Source organism: Zingiber officinale, chromosome 2B (genome assembly GCF_018446385.1).
Source record: "Zingiber officinale cultivar Zhangliang chromosome 2B, Zo_v1.1, whole genome shotgun sequence".
Classification (NCBI taxonomy): Eukaryota; Viridiplantae; Streptophyta; class Magnoliopsida; order Zingiberales; family Zingiberaceae; genus Zingiber; species Zingiber officinale.
Window position 1 is genome coordinate 86,324,146 of NC_055989.1, and position 19,102 is coordinate 86,343,247.

The following is a 19,102-nucleotide window of genomic DNA, read 5'->3' on the forward strand; positions in this document are numbered from 1 at the left end:
ACTGGGATTAAAGGATTTTTTTTTTACACTGGGTTCTTTAAAGTTTAGGACCGACCCTACTTCTCGGGACGGTGACGTGGTTGAGACATGTAGTGTTGACAAATAAGATTTTGGGATCGAAATTCGATGTATCCTTCTGTATTGATTCAGGGACGAATTGGCCGGAGCTCGCCTTTTGTCACGTGATTTAGGATGTCCCAAATATGTTTTTTATTTCAAAATATTATTTATTTTAATTATAATTTTGAATATTTGCATCCGATGCGGGTATTTTAGTCATTTAATGATCTCTTAGGTTAATATGTACCATCGACTCATCGACGTTCCCTTTTGCAGCCGTCGGCACTCTGAGGAAAGCACAGTTTGTTTTTCCTTCAAGAGAGTGAGCTTGTGTGTTTGAGACAATGGCGTCGAGGACCCTTTCGCAGAAGGAGCAGGACATACAGATGATGCTTGCTGCTGATGTCCACCTCGGTACCAAGAACTGCGACTTCCAGATGGAGCGCTACGTCTACAAGCGGAGAACTGATGGTAATGTTCGTTTCTGTCTCCAATTTTTTTTTTAAAAAAATCTTTTTAGTGTCGGATACTCGGATTTGCATTTCATTACCGTGATACTTTCTGCTCGGGAATGTGGTATATTGTCTGGTGATTCTCACTGGATCTTTGGGCATTCGGTAATGTTTTTATGATTCTTCAATGAATGATGGTACTCTATTTGTTTTTCATATCGTTTTTCCTGTAAACTCGTGTGCCGATATTTCTTTAGTTGTAATTCTTTTCGAGCTATAAGAGTAGATATCTATATGTTCTGTTTTCTTTTGTCGATGTGTTGAAAGTTGAAGATTGATGATTGATATTGGCATGAAATTATCTCACATCTTAGGGAAAAAATTATGGTTGATTTCAATTCAAATATGGCTGTATTGGATGACTAGTTTCACATCTATGGCAATGCAAATTACTCATTGGATGATTCTATATATTCAATATGCTAGCGTATCATGCACTACAAGTTGAGAAGTATATAAGTTTCAATCTTTAAGAAGCTTACCTGCTATAGTCGATGAATTTGTATGGCTAAATATGTTAATTAAATGCTTCACGTTGAACATGGAGTGAATTTCTTCTGTGGCCTTTAACAACAATGATTTGGTAAAGATGAAGAATAAGTTGGAAGTGTGAATCTGAGTTTCACCCACTGTAGGAGCAACATAGTAGGATTGAGGCGGGAGAAGGACTGCAAAACTCATATGCCAGCACAATTCTTTGACATGATGCCAATCAGCTTGATGACCGAGAGCTAGTATGAGCAACTGACATGTCTGTAGGTGGTGTTGCGCTGAACTTTCTATTAGGAAATTGTGATGATAATTTCCTCCATATTTAGGGTGGATCAGTTTTGAGAAAAAGAAGAATTGATTTTCCTTCCACTTCTATTGTGTGCCCAACTTTCTCCATCAAGACATTGACCATTTTTTCCTTCTCATTGTTTTCTTTCTCCTTTGTGGTTTCTCTTTCTCAACTGAAAGACAACCTTATACTATACGATAACAAATCAGATACAACCTTTGACTTCACAGGGAGAAGGGTAAAAAAGGAATTGGTACTGATGAATAGTAGTGATTTACCTAGTTATATACCATCGATATCATTATTTCTTGTTATTTTTTTTAATTGCCACCAGTTATTCAGCTTATGCCGACTAATCTTGGAGGTGACTAGTTCCGACCCTACAGAAGTTTTCCACCGGCCACCAAGATAAATCGGAAAGCGCTTGTAGCGGGTGACCGAGCGTTCTTAGGTCAACCGTCCATTAAAGGAAATTCATCCGTTAATTCGCCGAGTGTGACTTGATCCTTAGATTCCTAAGAAATTGAGAAGGCATCCTGCCACTGCATCATTGCCTCGGGGGCATTATTTCTCGTTTACTTGATTGCATATATGATTGCAGAAGTTTAATTTCTTTTCTAGAATGACCTGGTCATTTCTCTTGATACCATTTTTCATTTATCTAATACCAGTTTTCCTGCTTTTATGTCATTTTCAGATCCTTTGTTGGTTTACTTTTGTAGTGAATCCAGCTGTTTGTCTTCAATGTAACTGAGCACCATTGAACTACTGAGATCTATTTCTAGGGTAACTCATTTTATTGAAATTTCAGGTATCTACATCATCAACCTTGGAAAGACATGGGAGAAACTTCAATTAGCAGCCAGGGTCATTGTAGCTATTGAGAATCCTCAGGACATTATTGTCCAATCCGCAAGGCCGTATGGCCAGAGAGCTGTTCTCAAGTTTGCACAATACACAGGTGCGCACCCTATTGCAGGGAGGCATACGCCTGGAACCTTCACGAATCAGCTGCAAACTTCATTTAGCGAACCACGCCTTCTAATCCTAACTGATCCTAGAACCGACCACCAGGTAAGAAAATTAGCTTGAAATTTGGAAATTGTATTTGAATGCAGATTAGTTGAAGAAAATGTTCTATTCTTTTACCAACAGCCTATCAAGGAATCTGCTCTTGGCAACATTCCAACAATTGCCTTCTGTGACACTGACTCTCCAATGCGATATGTGGATATTGGGATCCCAGCTAACAATAAGGGAAAACTCAGTATTGGCTGTCTTTATTGGTTGCTGGCTAGGATGGTTCTGCAGATGCGCAGTACTATTCCTCCTGGCCGGAAATGGGAAGTAATGGTGAGCTGATGCTGATTGTTTGGTTCTACTTGCTCTTTCAATAATCAGAAGTTTTTGATTTTTGTGCATTGTTAACATTTAACCTCTATTTAGTATAGGTTCTGATGAACTTATTTCCGGTTGCCATAAAAGCATATTCCTACGCATTTCTATTTGAAAGTTTCCTTCAATTTTATTTATGCTCTAATGCCGGTCTTTGCAGGTTGATTTGTTTTTCTACAGAGATCCTGAGGAAGCTAAGGAACAAGAAGAAGAGGAAGCTCCAGTTGCTCCTGATTTTGGTGCAGTTCCTGATTATGGTGCCATGGTACCCAATGAAAAATGGATTAGTGAACCGTGGGTACCCGAGGCAGGAGCTGCACCTGTCGCCGAGCCTCCAATTCCCGGTGTCGAGTGGACTGCTGCTCAAGGTTAGTCTCAATATCCGCATGATGATCTACTTCATTACGACCAAATTGACTAAACTATGACAAGCTTGTACATTCTCTAATTTAAGGCACCAACATTGGTGTACTGCTGCATTGTTGCATACATCCCTCCAATGCCCTTTTTCTTTCAAGAATCTTCTCATTCAGTAATTCATGAATGGTTTAAATGCCACTTTCCTTGAGGTTCGTCTAACTGTTGTCTTTTTCTATCAACAGCCCCTGTAGCTTCTGATGGATGGGATGTCGCTGCTCCTCCTCCTCCTCTGGAGGGTGCTGTTGCCGCTGCTCCTGTTCCTTCCGGTTGGGAGGCGGCTCCTCCTGTCGCTCCCCAAGGCTGGGAGTAACCGAGCTGAAACGCCAGTGCCTCATTGATTTCACTGCAAGAGTTTGAATTTTGTTTAGTTGGTACATTTTGTTTGGACTTGAAAGCCTCAAGACAATTTGGCCATGTTCTAGTCTTTTGTTTCATTTTCCTTTTTATCTTTGCAACAGATCTTATGCATTTCATTATTTAATCAATTCAGAATTGTTCTCGAGAAGTTTATATTAATGTCTATTTATCTGCGAGTAATAATGTCAATTATTGTAGTTTAAGGAACTAACCTAAGTTGTTTTAAAGGCTTGTATCATACACTTTATAATAATTAATATTCTGTCATTAATATTTTATAAAAATGGAAATGTCTTTTTTTTTTAAAAAAAAAAGTGATTACAAACACTTTTTAATTTTATACAGTAAACACTTTTATGTTAAATAAAAAGAGACGTACAATACTCTTCTCTTCTTGAACTGGACAATTTCTATCTAGGGTAAAATTAAAAGAGCAATTTTTTTAATCATTGGTTGGACGCCTAATTAGGGATGTAATCGAGTTGAGCTAAACTCTTGAATATTTGAGTTTGATTTATTTATAATCGAATCGAGCTTGAACTTTATTTAACGAATATATTCTTGATTCACGAGTTTATTCGAACTTTTATCGAGTCTAAACGGATTTAATAAATATAAATTATAAATTAAATATTTATTAAAAATTAAATTATATATTTTAAAAAATTATAATATTTTTATTAAATTTTATAATTTTATTCTAATAAATAAATTTAATATATTTGTCTATATTTTTCATAAGTAAAGTGTAAAATATAAAAATTCAACATCAAAATTATTATTTTTTATTTAAAAATTGATTCACGAGCTTAATGAACATGTTCATGAGCTAACGAGCCGAGTATTATGAAGTTTAAGCTTGGTTATTTATATAAACGAGTCTCATTCAACGAGCTCAAATGAATTTTTATCGAATCGAGATTCGAATAGCTCACGAACAGCTTGGTTTATTTACACCTTAACGTGCAATAGTAGTTATAATTTTATAATTATAATATGAATGTTAGAGGAGTAAATTGAATCGTATAGTAATAGTTATAATTTTATAATTATTATAATATAAATATTAGATGAATAATATGAATATATGTTCTTTAGCTATGACGACGTGAATATTTTTTTATCAAATTAAATATGAAACAATATAGTTAAACATGAATTTATTGAATATATTAATTCCATCCGAAATTAAATTTAATGCATGTGGTAAAATCCGGTTCTCTTAGTTTTTTTAGATAGAGTCTTAATTTAAATTGGATCGGTTCGGTTGATCTATTCTGTTAAATAATTTAAGTATTGAAATTTTATCAATCTAAATTTGTTATGAGCCGACCTATCTAGGTCCGTAACCTAAGTATGTCTGTCCGCGATGGACTTGAGTTGACTTACGAGTTGAGAAATATATGTAAACTAAACTTTATGTTAATTTATTTTTCTTTATTATAATTTTAAAATAAAAATAAAATTTTTCATCATATATGTGTACTAGATTGTATCTATTTATTTTTAAAATATCTATTTTTAGATATATTTGATTGATGATTTTTTTTTAAATTTTTGATGAGTCCGTAGATTGATTCGTCTAATCTGTAACCTATCTTGAATTAAGTTGAATTAGAAATTTACTAACACGTTAAGATGATGGATCGATCTGTTCCGTCTTATCAAATCACTGGTCCATCACAAACTAACCCGCCCTAAAGGATAACCCGGTCCGCCATGATCCATCTATAGCTCTATTTGTAGGGAAGTCAGTGGAGTGAGGTGCACTTTTTAATTAAAAATTAAAAAGGGTAAAAGGGTTATACGAAAAAAAAAATGGACGTCTATTGGATATTTACCCAACCACTAAAGTATAATTCTGGATCTATATGAAGTAGTCATAAAAAAATTTATTTTATATGGCAAAATGAACTAAAATTAAAATTAACCCATCTTTATCAAAATTTGATCCTTGCTCTATAAATCTATTATGTAATAACCAATTTGGATATCTCATAGAGTTTTTTTATCATTTTATATTTATAAAATAGATGGGTGGATAAATAATACACTGATCTTACTATTTTACAAATATCATTCTTATATTTTATTATGAAATTTAGAACCATAGATTTAAAATGGAGCTCAATAATTAATTGAGAATTATAAATTCATATAAAAATAAATAATTTAAATAGTCAAGTAATCAGTATAAATTGTAATAAGAATTTGAAAATTAAAGATTTTTTTTTTAAAAAAAAAAATTGGAATGGTCGTTGTCCTCTTGCACGGCATGCGGTGAAGCACGTGTCATTGGACTTTAACGGAGCGACTGTGCTGTCAAACGGAACAATCCGCAACAGGATAAATCCATCCATCAAAAACTTCGTACGGTAGCATGGGATGGACTCATCTCTCATCATGATACGATAAATTGGAAAATTGTTAACTCAATCTTATTCAGATAGATTGTGGATTAAACGAGTCAAAATTATACCTTGGAGAAGGTAAATTTAGAGGATCATCACCGACGTGATCGACTTCAAAATTTAATCAGATTTGAACAAGAATTCAGATCGACAGTAGAGAAAAGTCTGTTAAGATGTAGTTGGATTCTAGCATCGATCATACCGATGACGATCCCTTTAGGTTCATCTTCTCCCTAGGGTATAGTTTTGATCGGACCGATGGCCAGAATTTGCTGGCAATGGGCTGGGGTGACAAGTGAGACATGGGACAAGGGATTTTAGGACAGAGGATCCGATCTGATTTATGAGTCTATCAAAAAAAAAATATCAAAAAGATTAAAAAAATTAAATTTGGATCGTGGATTAGACAATTAAACTCATGAGCTCATTGAATTTTTTACTCTAGAAGATTTTTTTATAACATGTGGACCTATCCACCCATCACGAGCCAACCTACACGAGTCACGAGCACAGATAGATCAGCTCGTCTAGACCCATCTTAAAATAGATTGATAATCTAATCTGTTTAAATTATTTGATAGAACGAATCTAAATGGACTAGTCTAGACTAGCATAGAGCTTGAACAAGGGTCATTCCAAATTTAGATTGGGGGGAAGTTGCTCTGAAATCCCCATGCAAACCTAAATATTTTTTTTTAGTTCTTATATCAAATTTTCTTTTTTTTCCAATACCTGACCACACTAGTTTATTTGTTTCAACACCCTAACTCATGCGAAATTACCAATTTACCTTCGTATTAAATTAAAACTCTCAAATATTGCTTATTTCTCTCCCAACTGCCGACACATTCCCTCCCCTTACTTCGAGGCTCTGCGATTCCAAACCATCGGTGATGCAGTCCTCGACTTCCCCTTCAAACCATCGGCGACGACCTGACCTCCCCTTACTTCGACTCTAAAGCATCTCCATCGACTTTGAAGGCAGAAATTAGAGAACCAGCAAAACCTACTTTTACCTTCAACCCAAGAATCATCGATAAGTTAAAAAATTTTGTCCAAGATTTCAACTAATTTACTATTCTTGTGCAAAAATCGAAGCTTTAGATCATGAGTATTTTAGTTCATGGGTATTTTCAATTTTATGATGTTGAGGTTGAATAAAATTCGATTTCTATTTTGGAATTGCAAATTTATGAATAAGTTTGTATTGCATCTTCTTCAGTTCAAGGAAAGAATGAGATATGTGGATATTTTGCAGTGATTATCAATAAATAGAGTATTGTACCCAATTTAAGTAGTATGATACTCAAAATTTGTGAGGTTGAATAAAACTAGATTTGTAAATAAGATACGATTTGAGGTTTAATTTTCTGAGTGGGGTTGTGTTATTTAGAGACAAATTGATAACAAATTTTTATTATTTAGTTCTTGAATATAATTTTTTTAAAATTATTACGAAATCTTTGAAAAAAAAAATTCTTGAATTGTATATGAATGAAGCTTTGATCTTCAATTTTTATATGATTGAAGCAAATATGTTTTTGTAAATTAGGTTAAAATAGATTCTGGAAGTAGGCCTTGCAACCTTACATTTTTGGGTAGTTGTAAGTGCAAGAACCCGTTGTTTATGATTTTAATTTTCAGTGGTTGTAGTTTGATGAATATATATGCGAGTCTTGGCAAAAAAAATGTACGGAGATTACTCTCGAATCTATGATTCTGCAATACCTAACTCCATAACATAAGATGTATGTGACTTTGAACGACGATGATAATGTTAGAGTGTATACTAAAAGCCTAGCTTTTGGTATAAACATTTATCTAGAAATAAGAATCACATTGGTCAAATGTCTACATTTATGATAAATGTAGTTATTCAACTAATTTATATTGTAGATAACATGGTGTGTGGTGTCACACACAAAGGATCATGTTATCAGTACCTTATAAATTATAAACAGTAACTCACGACCATAATGGAAAGGAACAAACCATTGGAAGGTCGTAGTGTAATTAGGTATTAGTTTATCTTAACTATATAATTACACTAGTACACTTAGAGTGTATTGAGTAGGACCATTTGAGGTCGTTTCTTTTATACTGGCTTTATAAAGAAACAAAGACCTCGGTTATTATGGAAGTGTGTACTCTTAATCATAATATAATAACAAGCACATATATTTGATATTTATTTCTTTAATTTATCAATGGGTGAGATTTAGTTCGATAAATCAATAAGCCCGATAAGTTGGGAAATGATATCACTTATAGTGTGTGTTGTTGATTATAGAAGGAAACTGTGTCCTAGAGATACTAGGTTGATAATGTCCTCAAGAGGAGCTCATAAGGATTGTCATGTTAAACCCTGCAGGTGGACTTAGTCCGACATGATAATAAGGTTGAGTGGTACTACTCTTGGACTTAGATATTAATTAAATGAGTTGTCAGTAACTCACTTAATTAGTGGACATTCGATATCTTAAACACAGGGAGACTAACACGCTCATAATAAGAAGGAGCCCAAAAAATGTAATTTGGGATTGGTGCGGTAGTTCAATAATAGTTCTCTAGTGGAATGAATTATTATTGATAAAATTAAGTTGTGTGTTCGGGGCGAACACGGGATGCTTAATTTTATCGGGAGACCAAAACCAATTCCTCCTCTCGGTCCCTATCGTAGCCTCTTATTTATAGAGTACTATACCCACCTATACCCACCTTCATACCCATGTTATAGGGGCCGACCAAGCTAGCTTGAGGATCAAGCTAGGGCCGGCTAAACCATTGGTTCATGGGTGGCCGGCCCTAGCTTGAACCCAAGCTTAGGTGGCCGACCCTATTTAATTTAAAAAGAATTTTAATTTTAAAATTTTCTTATGTGAAAGATATAATTTATTAAAGAGATTAAAAATTAAAATATCTCTTTTATAAGTCTCTACAAAAGATTAAAGAAAGAGATTAAATCTCTTTCCTTATTTGTAGATTAGAAAGGATATTTTATTTCTCTTCTTTATAAATTATTCACATGTTGAAAAATTAAAATTATAGAAATTTCTTTTTATAAACCAATCATAAAAGGGATAAAAATTATTGGAGAAATTTTTTATAAAATTTCTGGAGACAAATTAGGAAGTTTTAATTAATTAAAACTCTCTTTGTTTTGTTTTTTTAAAGTGGCCGGCCATTGTTTTTAAAAAGAAGAAAATTGTTTTAATTAAAATAATTTTTCTTTACATGGCAAAAGAATTAAGGAAATTTTGTAATTAAATTTCCTAATTTGCCTAGGCCAAGGAATATAAAAGAAGAGGTGAGGGTGCCTTCTTGGTGACAACCTCTATTATTTTTCCTCCCTCTTTTCCTTGGTGTGGTGGCCGGCCCTTCCCTTTCTCTCTTCTCCTCTTGTTGGCCGAAACCTATCTTCTTGGTGGAGCTTTTGTTTGTGGCCGGATCAAGGAAGGAGAAGAAGGAGAGAAAGCAAGTCTCGTCTCTAGCATCCCTTGGAGCATTGGTGGTGGCCGAAATTCTTCATCCTTGAAGAAAATTATTGTGGCCGGCCATCCTCTTCCTTTCTTCCTCTTTTGTGGTGGCCGAAACCTATCTCTTGCTTGGAGTTCTTGTGGTGGCCGGATACTACTTGGAGAAGAAGAAGAAGAAGGAGAGAAAGCTTGTATCCCTTGGAGCTTGGTTGGTGTTTTATTCTTCGTCCTTGGTGAAGCTTCTTTCTTTGTGGCCGAACCTAGCTAGGAGGAGAAGAAGGTGGTTGGTGGTTTCTCATCTCGGAAGATCGTTGCCCACACAACGTCCGAGGTTAGAAGAGGAATACGGTAGAAGATCAAGAGGTTTTTCTACAAGGTATAACTAGTAATTTTTCTTTCCGCATCATGCTAGTTATTTATGGAAATAATACCAAATACAAGAGGCTTACGTTCTAGAATTTTGAATATGTTTTTCGATGTTGTGTTCTTTTGTTTTTTCTTTTCCTTGTGATTTGATTGTTCTTTTTGGTTAACCTAAAGTTATTTTAGGAAATTAAATATTAGATTTCTATAAAAGGTTTTGTCTAGTCGGTGGTGGTTGCTCCCATATCCAAGAAGGCCGTGTGCCTCGCCACGTCAGTACTGGGAACCAATTATGGAAATTAATATTTAATGGAATTAATAACTTAAGGTGATTTGGGTCGAACGTGTTAAGTTCCGCAGGAGATCCAAGTCAAAACCTAAAAGAACAAATAGATTAAGTTTTGGATCAAACGTGTTAAGTTCCGCAGGCGATCCAAAATTTAATTTAAAAGAACACATGGTAGCTAGGAAAAGGTTCAGACCTTTGTACAAAATTTTTGTACAGTGGAACCTCTAGGTTTTCCGAGTAGCAACCAACAGATAATGTGCTGAATATGATACATTTTCATATGTGTATGAAGCTGAGCATGATCGATTTGAGGGTAGAGAGCAGAAACAAACATGTCGATGACAACCTAAATTTAGGGAGGTAGCATATATTATATCCCTCTTCATATTATAGTTTTGATAATATTATATGTTACATCTAGCACAAGTGCATATGATATAATTAAGTTGACACTATTAATCGTATCATACTGGCAAGAGTTGAGGAGGAACATATACAGTCAAGGAGTGATGAGGAGATCGAAGAGGCCCCGTTGTCAAATACTATAGATGCTTGGATTAACTGCATCCATAGCGAAGGGCAAAATTTCAAGAATGGTGTTGATTTTAGAAGATATGTTAAAAACTATACTGTTACTACAAGACATTCATTTGTTTATAGAAAAAATGACCGCGAGAAGGTAATTGATATTTGTAATGAAAGGAGTTATGGATAGAGAATTTATGCTTCAAAATATAAAGCAGATAGTATATTTACGATCTGAAAATGCAACCTACGGCATACATGTGGTGAGAATAATCTACATAGTAGAGGGTATCCTAAAGCCGATGCAACTTGGATTACTAATGTGGTGAAAGATAATTTGAGAGGAGAGCCCTCTTATCACCCTTGTATAATTCAAAAAGACTTGCAAAGAGATTACGGGGTAGAGTTAGACTACCACAAAGCAAGAAGTTAGCGATGCATGATATACATGGTACAGAGAAGGGATGCTATGATAGGCTAAGATGGTATTGTTGTGCTATTCGAGAAACAAATCCTGATAGTATTGCTGAGTGCGAGATTGTTCCTATAACATCTAAATTCAAACGGTTATTCATTTGTTTCCATTCATGTGCAGTTGGGTTTCTTACTGCTTGTAGGTCGTTGATTCTTTTAGAGGGGGCTCATATAAAGAATAAGTATAAAAGTTGTATCCTAGTTGTTGTGTCGAAGGATGCCAACGATTATTTTTTCATAATTGGTTATTCTTGTTGGTGCAACATCCCTCAGGTCAAGGTTGACCTGGTTGACCAAGCTGAGTCTTGGTTTGGGTTTAGATGTTTGACAATAAAATATTGATTGAAGAAGAGTCGAGTAGGTCAAGGGAGTGACCGGATACTTGACTGGGAAGTCCTAGTGAGTGAAGCTAGGCAGAAGGAAATCCTGGTGAGTGAAGCCAGGTGGAAATCCTGGTGAGTGAAGCCAGGTGAAAGTCCTAGTGAGTGAAGCTAGGCAGATGGAAAGTCCTAGTGAGTGAAGCTAGGCAGATGGAAAGTCCTAGTGAGTGAAGCTAAGCAGATGGAAAGTCCTAGTGAGTGAAGCTAGGCAGATGGAAAACCCTAGTGAGTGAAACTAGGTGAAAGTCCTAGTGAGTGAAGCTAGGCAGTTGGAAAGTCCTAGTGAGTGAAGCTAGGCAGATGAAAAACCCTAGTGAGTGAAACTAGGTGAAAGTCCTGGTGAGTGAAGCCAGGCAAGGGAAAATTCAGATGGATCAAGGATGATCGGACATCTGGTGTTGGGAAGTCCAAGTAGGTCAAAGGATTGACTGGATACTTGGCACGAGGAAATACAGATAGGTCAAAGGGATTGACCAGACATCTGAATAGGAAAGTCCAAGTAGGTCAAGGGAGTGACCAGATACTTGGCATGACGAGAAAAGTCCAAGTGGGTCAAAGGAATTGACTGGACACTTGGTGGGAAGTCCTGGCAGGTCAAGGGAGTGATCAGATGCTAGGCATGATGTACCAACAGTCGAGATGACCGGATGTTGGTTTGGGAGTCTTGGAACTTGGTTTTGGGCAAAACCAAGTCTTTGGATCGATCGTGATCGAGAGAGCTGAATCGATCGATGGATCGATCCTTTCAATGACGAAGCCTCGGATCGATCCGTGGATCGATTCGAGATATCCCAATCGATCGCTGGATCGATTGGGAAGCAATTGCGCTAATCGATCCGTGGATCGATCCGGTGAGTGAGCACAGAGGCGCTCTGGATCGATCCGTGGATCGATCCAAAGCCTCCCCGATCGATTGGGAACATTTGAATCGATCGGGTTCCGACCGTTGGCGTCGATTTAAGCTGCAGGCGTGCGATGGCTGCGGCATCTCTTCACCGAATCACTCCAGATCTCTCGCCAACTTCTCTACAGTGCTCTCAAAGATCAGATCGCCAGTTCTTGAAGGATCTTGGAAGCTTTCCAAGTCAAGAGGCGGATCAAAGGCAAGAAGAGAAGCTAGGGTTAGGGTTTTCTGTACTCATTGTAAGCTTTGCGCTTGTATTTTGTTTCCCTTTCCTTTCTTCTTGTACTGAGAGTTTTGTAAGGCTTCTCCGCCTTTGGTAGTTACCATAAAGGAGTGTTATTCATAGTGGAGGGTGTGTGCGTGGTGTGGATCCTTGGATTAGTCACCTCCTTTGGAGGTGGATACCAAGTAAAATCCTAGTGTTAGCATTGAGTGTTTTGTTTCTGTATTTTCCGCTGCATATTCTTGAAGAAACAAACAACGCCAAGCAACGTCGAGCAACGAGAGCACGCGACGAGCTATTCACCCCCCCTCTAGCTACTTTTGGTCCTAACAAGTGGTATCAGAGCAAGGCCGCTCTTCACCGGAATCATCACCGGAAGGGTCAAGCATAACAAGAAAAGCTAGAGGGTGAAGAAGTTGAAGCAAATTCATCAAAAGTCAAAGATTTCAAGGAGCTCAACTTCAAGATGCAATTCCAAGAGGGACTTGGATTTGATACAAGGGTGGCTCCACCGTACACTTCCACGAGCTTCGATTCTTGGAAATCAAGAATCGAAAACTTTCTTATGATGGAGATAGAGCAATGGTTTGCTCTAATGGAAGGATTTGAAGCTCCAACAAACTCGAAGGGCAAGCTTCTCAAGAAAAGCAAATGGAGCTCGGAGCAAGTCCAAAGGTGCGATGCAAATGACAAAGTGACCAAGCTTTTGGTCAATTTATTGCCAAGCACCATCCTTTGCAAAATTGGAGAGTTTGAAGATGCAAAGGAGCTATGGAGCAAATTGGCCAAGCTTCATGAAGAGATCCCCTCCACTGTACAAGATCATGAAGAATCCAGAGAGGGTGACTCTTTGGAGCAAGACCAAGAGGAGGACTCCGAGGTTGAGAGATGCTCAACCTCCGAAGAAGAGGAAATCCAAGAAGCTTCATCCTCAAGGGAATGCAACGAAGGGAACAAGGAGGGAGCATACTCCTTGTTTCATGTTCAAGATGATGAAGCCTCCACCTCTAGGATTGAGGGGGAGCAATCCTTGGTGACTCCGGATCAAGAAGAAGGAGAAGCTTCTACATCCGGGTCAAGTGAAGAAGAAGAAGATGGTGCCACCTCCGAAATTCAAGAAATAGCAAATGGAGGAGCAAGTGCCATCCCTACACAAGAAGGTATAAATGTTTCAATTAAAAATAAAAATCATATAATATGTTTTGAGTGTAGGGAAAGTGGGCACTACAAGAGCAAGTGTCCCAACTTGGCCAAGAAGAAGGGTCAAGTGACGCAAAAGGGCAAGGAGAAGCCCGAGGAGACCATTCCCGGAACAAAGAAGAGCAAGGAGCATATCATATGCTTCTCTTGCAATCAAAAGGGGCATTACCGGAGTCAATGCCTCAAGGGGAAGAAGATGGTCAAGGCTCAAGGAGGCATTAGTCAAGGGGGAGCCTCCAAGGTAAAAAGGAAGGTATCTTTTATTGAGCATATTCCCTCGCATTATGGTAAAAAGCATGATAGTTCTAATTTTTATCATTTTAATGCGATTTACCATAAGAATAGGAAGCATGAGGGCTTTAAGGAAAAGCATGTGGCCCTACATGCCAAAACTACTACACCTAAGGCTAGGAATGTAGGTAAAAGTCTAGGCAAGAACTCTAAGGATTGTAGCTACAAGCCTAGAAACAAAAATGCTCATGGACTTAATGGAAAACCAAAAACTAAGGATTTAATGATAGAAAATCAAGTCTTGAGATCAAGACTTGATAAAATGGAAAAGACCCTAAAAAGGATGGAAAATATCCTAAAAGGGCAAAATGAGCATGACCTAGGTTTAGGGGTACAAAAGCCATCCAATGGCCATAGAGGTTTGGGATACAAACCTAAAGCTAAAAGGGATGTGCCTAGTTATCATAGGGTTCCATATAGCTATGGAACAAACCCTAAGTCTAGAGGTCAAGTCAAAGATACAAGGGAAGATATCCCTAGAAGTCTCTTTGCAACCAAAGTGACTAAGACTTCTAAGAAGTCTAAGAAAGTCACTAACAAGGTCACAAGGGAGGCTATCCCTAGAGTTGACCTAGAAAATGTGACCAAGGCTTCTAAGAAGCCCAACAAGGTCACTAGGAAGGTATCTAGGGAAGTTATCCCTAGTGAGTACCTAGAGCATCCAAGGAGCACCAATAGGTGTTGGGTTCCTAGGAGCATTTTCTCTACTCCATAAATGGGTTAGAGAGTGTCAACTCCGATTAGAAGGGTAGTTAACCCAACTTTGAGGAAATTGACACTCAAGGAGCATTTTCAAGGTTTTGTTAACCTTTGAAAATGAAATGGAAGTATTATTTACTCCTTGAAAGAGTAAAATGTGCCTAATGAAGGAAGAATTGATTTTAATCTTAAATGGCACATATTGGGAAATTCATAAGAACTACCAAGTTGGGACTTTGGTATGTTCTTGGGAAATTTAAGGCAATCCGGGCCTTAATTTAAAAGTGCTACTTTTGTGAAAGATGAAATATGCCAACATTTGAGGATATGCTTAATTTCGACTGGCATAAATTAATCAAGGGAATTAGAAAGGCCAATTTAGGCTTTGGCATTTTTCTTGAAGCACTTTAGGGCAATCTAGATTTAAGTTGTAAGTTTAGCTAAGGTTTTAAGGATACTTAGATAGTTAATCTAGGTATATTTTATTTATGCTAAATCTTGCCATGATTGTTTGCTCATCATATGCCATGACATCATGTTTATTTTTGTATTCATGTTTTATTATGAAAAATCCAAAAATACCATGCCATGACATTCATACATCATGTAGTTATAGGATATTTTCTTTTGAAAATTATTTCTATTTTGATGTATGCCATAACATTATCATGCATTAGTTTAATTCCTTGTAATTAAGGACAAATGATATTTTAGCAACACTTATTAACAAGTGACATCCTAGGTGGATGTCTAATACCTTTAAAATGCCTAGATAGATATGCATGATCCCAAGATTAGGGCAAAACCAAAATCTACATCTCACAAAGACTATAAGGTGACTTGTATGTGGTTTAAAGCACATTAGATACAAGTGAGATGTTAGGATGATGAACAAAGCTCAAGATATTGATTTAGTGCATTCTTTTGAGTTTTAAATTCATCAAAACACGTAGTTATGTGTTTTCCCATCATTGGGAAAGCTAATGTACAAGTCATGTGCATTATGCCCAAGGAACATGATGGGATATTGGTTTTAAAAATGTTTTAAAAATGCTTTTGGAAAACCATGGTGAAGGCGATCTTTTGATAGTAATCACCATTAGATAGTTAAACACAAACTTGAAGAAAACGCTAAAGTTTTAGCAAGTTTTCAATCTTGTGTCAATCTTTGAAAATATGATGTATTTTCATAGAAAACTATTTTTCCATGATTAGGTATGCCCTAAATAATGTCTACACGAAATTTCATGATTTTTGGATTTTTGTAGAATTTTCTAGGGGTTTCTGAAGTTGACTGAAATGGAATTTCAGCAACTATCAGAGCTTCGATCGATCCATGGATCGATTGGAGTGCCTGAATCGATCCGTGGATCGATTCGGAAGGCAAGTCTCCCGCGAGCAGAAGCTCGCTGGATCGATCAGTCGATCGATCCAGGGAGTCTGAATTGATCAGTGGATCGATTCAGAAAGGTTCAATCTATTGGAACCCAACTCCAATCGATCCAAGTTGCTGATTTTGGCTGGGAAGGCCTGACTTCAGCATCTTTGAACCATGGTTAGTCTATGCAACCATTCCAAACCCTTAAAATACATTTGTATACATAAAAAGGGTGTTTTCGTGTTGAAAACAAGGATGGAATGGTTAAGGCAAACTTCATTGAAGTTTAGGTTGAGGTTTGTTTCAAATTTTGAACATTTGAACCTCAAAACTTCTAAATCTGGGTTTCCTAAAGGTTTAGGGATTCCAAGTCATTGTTGGTGCAATGACAGAAGTCACCACCATGTCTTTAGGGGGAGGGACTCTTTAAAGGCATGAAAATTATTTTTCATGAACCTTGGAAGGTGGTTAACCTTCTGTAAAGAAAATGCTCATGTATGAGCTTTTGAACTTGAAATGGGGAGTAGATATCCTCATTATTTCAAGTAGGGAACTCAAGTGGTTAGAAAATGCTCAAGGTTGGGTATTTGTCTACATTGAGGGAGAAGTTAAGGATAAATGAAGGGTATGGGACCTTCATTATCATGTTGATCACAACGAGTGATGTTGTGAACAACGATGAGTAACTCTTCAGGGGGAGAGTCGTCAACAAATCGATTTGTTGATGTGTACCCAAAATTGGGGCATGGGTTGATGTGTGCCCAAAGATGGGTTGATGTGTTTTATTAGTAGGGGGTTGATGTGTGCCAATAGGGGGAGAATGAAGGGACTTGTGAATGGGAGTAAGTTAGGCTTTCATTACCTAGAGGGAGTTTGCCCTCTTAGGGGGAGAATGAAGAGTCTAACTTATGTGTTCATTACCTAGTGGCATGAAGAATGAGGCTATGGGATTAGCCTAACTTACATGTGGTATTGTAAGTGTTATTGTGGTATTGTCAAACATCAAAAAGGGGGAGATTGTTGGTGCAACATCCCTCAGGTCAAGGTTGACCTGGTTGACCAAGCTGAGTCTTGGTTTGGGTTTAGATGTTTGACAATAAAATATTGATTGAAGAAGAGTCAAGTAGGTCAAGGGAGTGACCGGATACTTGACTGGGAAGTCCTAGTGAGTGAAGCTAGGCAGAAGGAAATCCTGGTGAGTGAAGCCAGTTGGAAATCCTGGTGAGTGAAGCCAGGTGAAAGTCCTAGTGAGTGAAGCTAGGCAGATGGAAAGTCCTAGTGAGTGAAGCTAGGCAGATGGAAAGTCCTAGTGAGTGAAGCTAGGCAGATGGAAAACCCTAGTGAGTGAAACTAGGTGAAAGTCCTAGTGAGTGAAGCTAGGCAGATGGAAAGTCCTAGTGAGTGAAGCTAGGCAGATGGAAAACCCTAGTGAGTGAAACTAGGTGAAAGTCCTGGTGAGTGAAGCCAGACAAGGGAAAATTCAGATGGATCAAGGATGATCGGACATCTGGTGTTGGGAAGTCCAAGTAGGTCAAAGGATTGACTGGATACTTGGCACGAGGAAATACAGATAGGTCAAAGGGATTGACCAGACATCTGAATAGGAAAGTCCAAGTAGGTCAAGGGAGTGACCAGATACTTGGCATGACGAGAAAAGTCTAAGTGGGTCAAAGGAATTGACTGGACACTTGGTGGGAAGTCCTGGCAGTCAAGGAGTGATCGGATGCTAGGCATGATGTACCAACAGGTCAGGATGACCGGATGTTGGTTTGGGAGTCTTGGAACTTGGTTTTGGGCAAAACCAAGTCTGGATCGATCAGGGGATCACCGAATCGATCGGTGGATCGATCCGGCTTTTCCTCAGAAGCTCGGATCGATCCGTGGATCGATCAAGATCCCAATCGATCGGGATCGATTGGGACGCTGTTGAGCGATAAGCGCTGGATCGATCCGTGGATCGATCCAGCGTGTTTCCAGAGATCGAGGCACTGGATCGATCCAAAGCCTCCCCGATCGATTGGGAACATTTGAATCGATCGGGTTCCGACCGTTGGCGTCGATTTAAGCTGCAGGCGTGCGATGGCTGCGGCATCTCTTCACCGAATCACTCCAGATCTCTCGCCAACTTCTCCACAGTGCTCTCAAAGATCAGATCGCCAGTTCTTGAAGGATCTTGGAAGCTTTCCAAGTTAAGAGGCGGATCAAAGGCAAGAAGAGAAGCTAGGGTTAGGGTTTTCTGTACTCATTGTAAGCTTTGCGCTTGTATTTTGTTTCCCTTTCCTTTCTTCTTGTACTGAGAGTTTTGTAAGGCTTCTCCGCCTTTGGTAGTTACCATAAAGGAGTGTTATTCATAGTGGAGGGTGTGTGCGTGGTGTGGATCCTTGGATTAGTCACCTCCTTTGGAGGTGGATACCAAGTAAAATCCTAGTGTTAGCATTGAGTGTTTTGTTTCTGTATTTTCCGCTGCATATTCTTGAAGAAACAAACAACGCCAAGCAACGTCGAGCAACGAGAGCACGCGACGAGCTATTCACCCCCCCCCCCCCCCTCTAGCTACTTTGGTCCTAACAATTCTGTAGTGGATGCGAAGAATGATGCTAATTGGGAATGGTTTTGTTATCATTTGAGAAGTATCCCAATTTTGTGTCAAAGCATTTCGTTCAACGAGCTCACTTTTTTCTCCGACAGACATCTTAGGATTATGAAGGCAGTTGAGCAATTATTTGTAGATAGTTACCATTCCTATTATTTGAGGTATTTAGTGGATAATTTTTTGAAGCAAGTAAATAATTACTTACTTTTGTTCATATACATGTTTTGACTCCTAAATAATTTATTTGTGTCATTCTACATGTTATGAAGTTATCCAAAACATAAGAAAAAGCACCGATCTTCGGTATTCAAGAAAGCTGCGTATACTCCATCTTTGCAAGAGCATGAACAACATATAAATAATATCATCGA

General features: G+C 37.8%; 1 protein-coding gene across 1 annotated transcript; it reads left to right on the forward strand.

Annotated features, from left to right (window-relative positions):
- Window positions 1–302: 302 nt before the first annotated feature.
- LOC122046182 (40S ribosomal protein SA-like) lies at window positions 303–3,684 on the forward strand. The gene is made up of 5 exons (XM_042606746.1): window positions 303–531; window positions 2,165–2,427; window positions 2,509–2,706; window positions 2,909–3,116; window positions 3,351–3,684. The coding sequence occupies exons 1-5, from the start codon at window positions 405–407 to the stop codon at window positions 3,476–3,478; spliced, it is 924 nt and encodes a 307-aa protein (XP_042462680.1). The 5' UTR covers window positions 303–404; the 3' UTR covers window positions 3,479–3,684.
- The last annotated feature ends 15,418 nt before the right edge of the window (window positions 3,685–19,102 follow it).

Excerpts from the sequence above, each read along its gene's own strand:
- LOC122046182 (XM_042606746.1), top strand. The coding sequence starts at position 405 with ATGGCGTCGAGGACCCTTTCGCAGAAGGAGCAGGACATACAGATGATG. Across the intron at positions 2,707-2,908 it reads GCCGGAAATGGGAAGTAATG|GTTGATTTGTTTTTCTACAG; the intron begins GTGAGCTGATGC and ends CGGTCTTTGCAG. Across the intron at positions 3,117-3,350 it reads CGAGTGGACTGCTGCTCAAG|CCCCTGTAGCTTCTGATGGA; the intron begins GTTAGTCTCAAT and ends TTCTATCAACAG.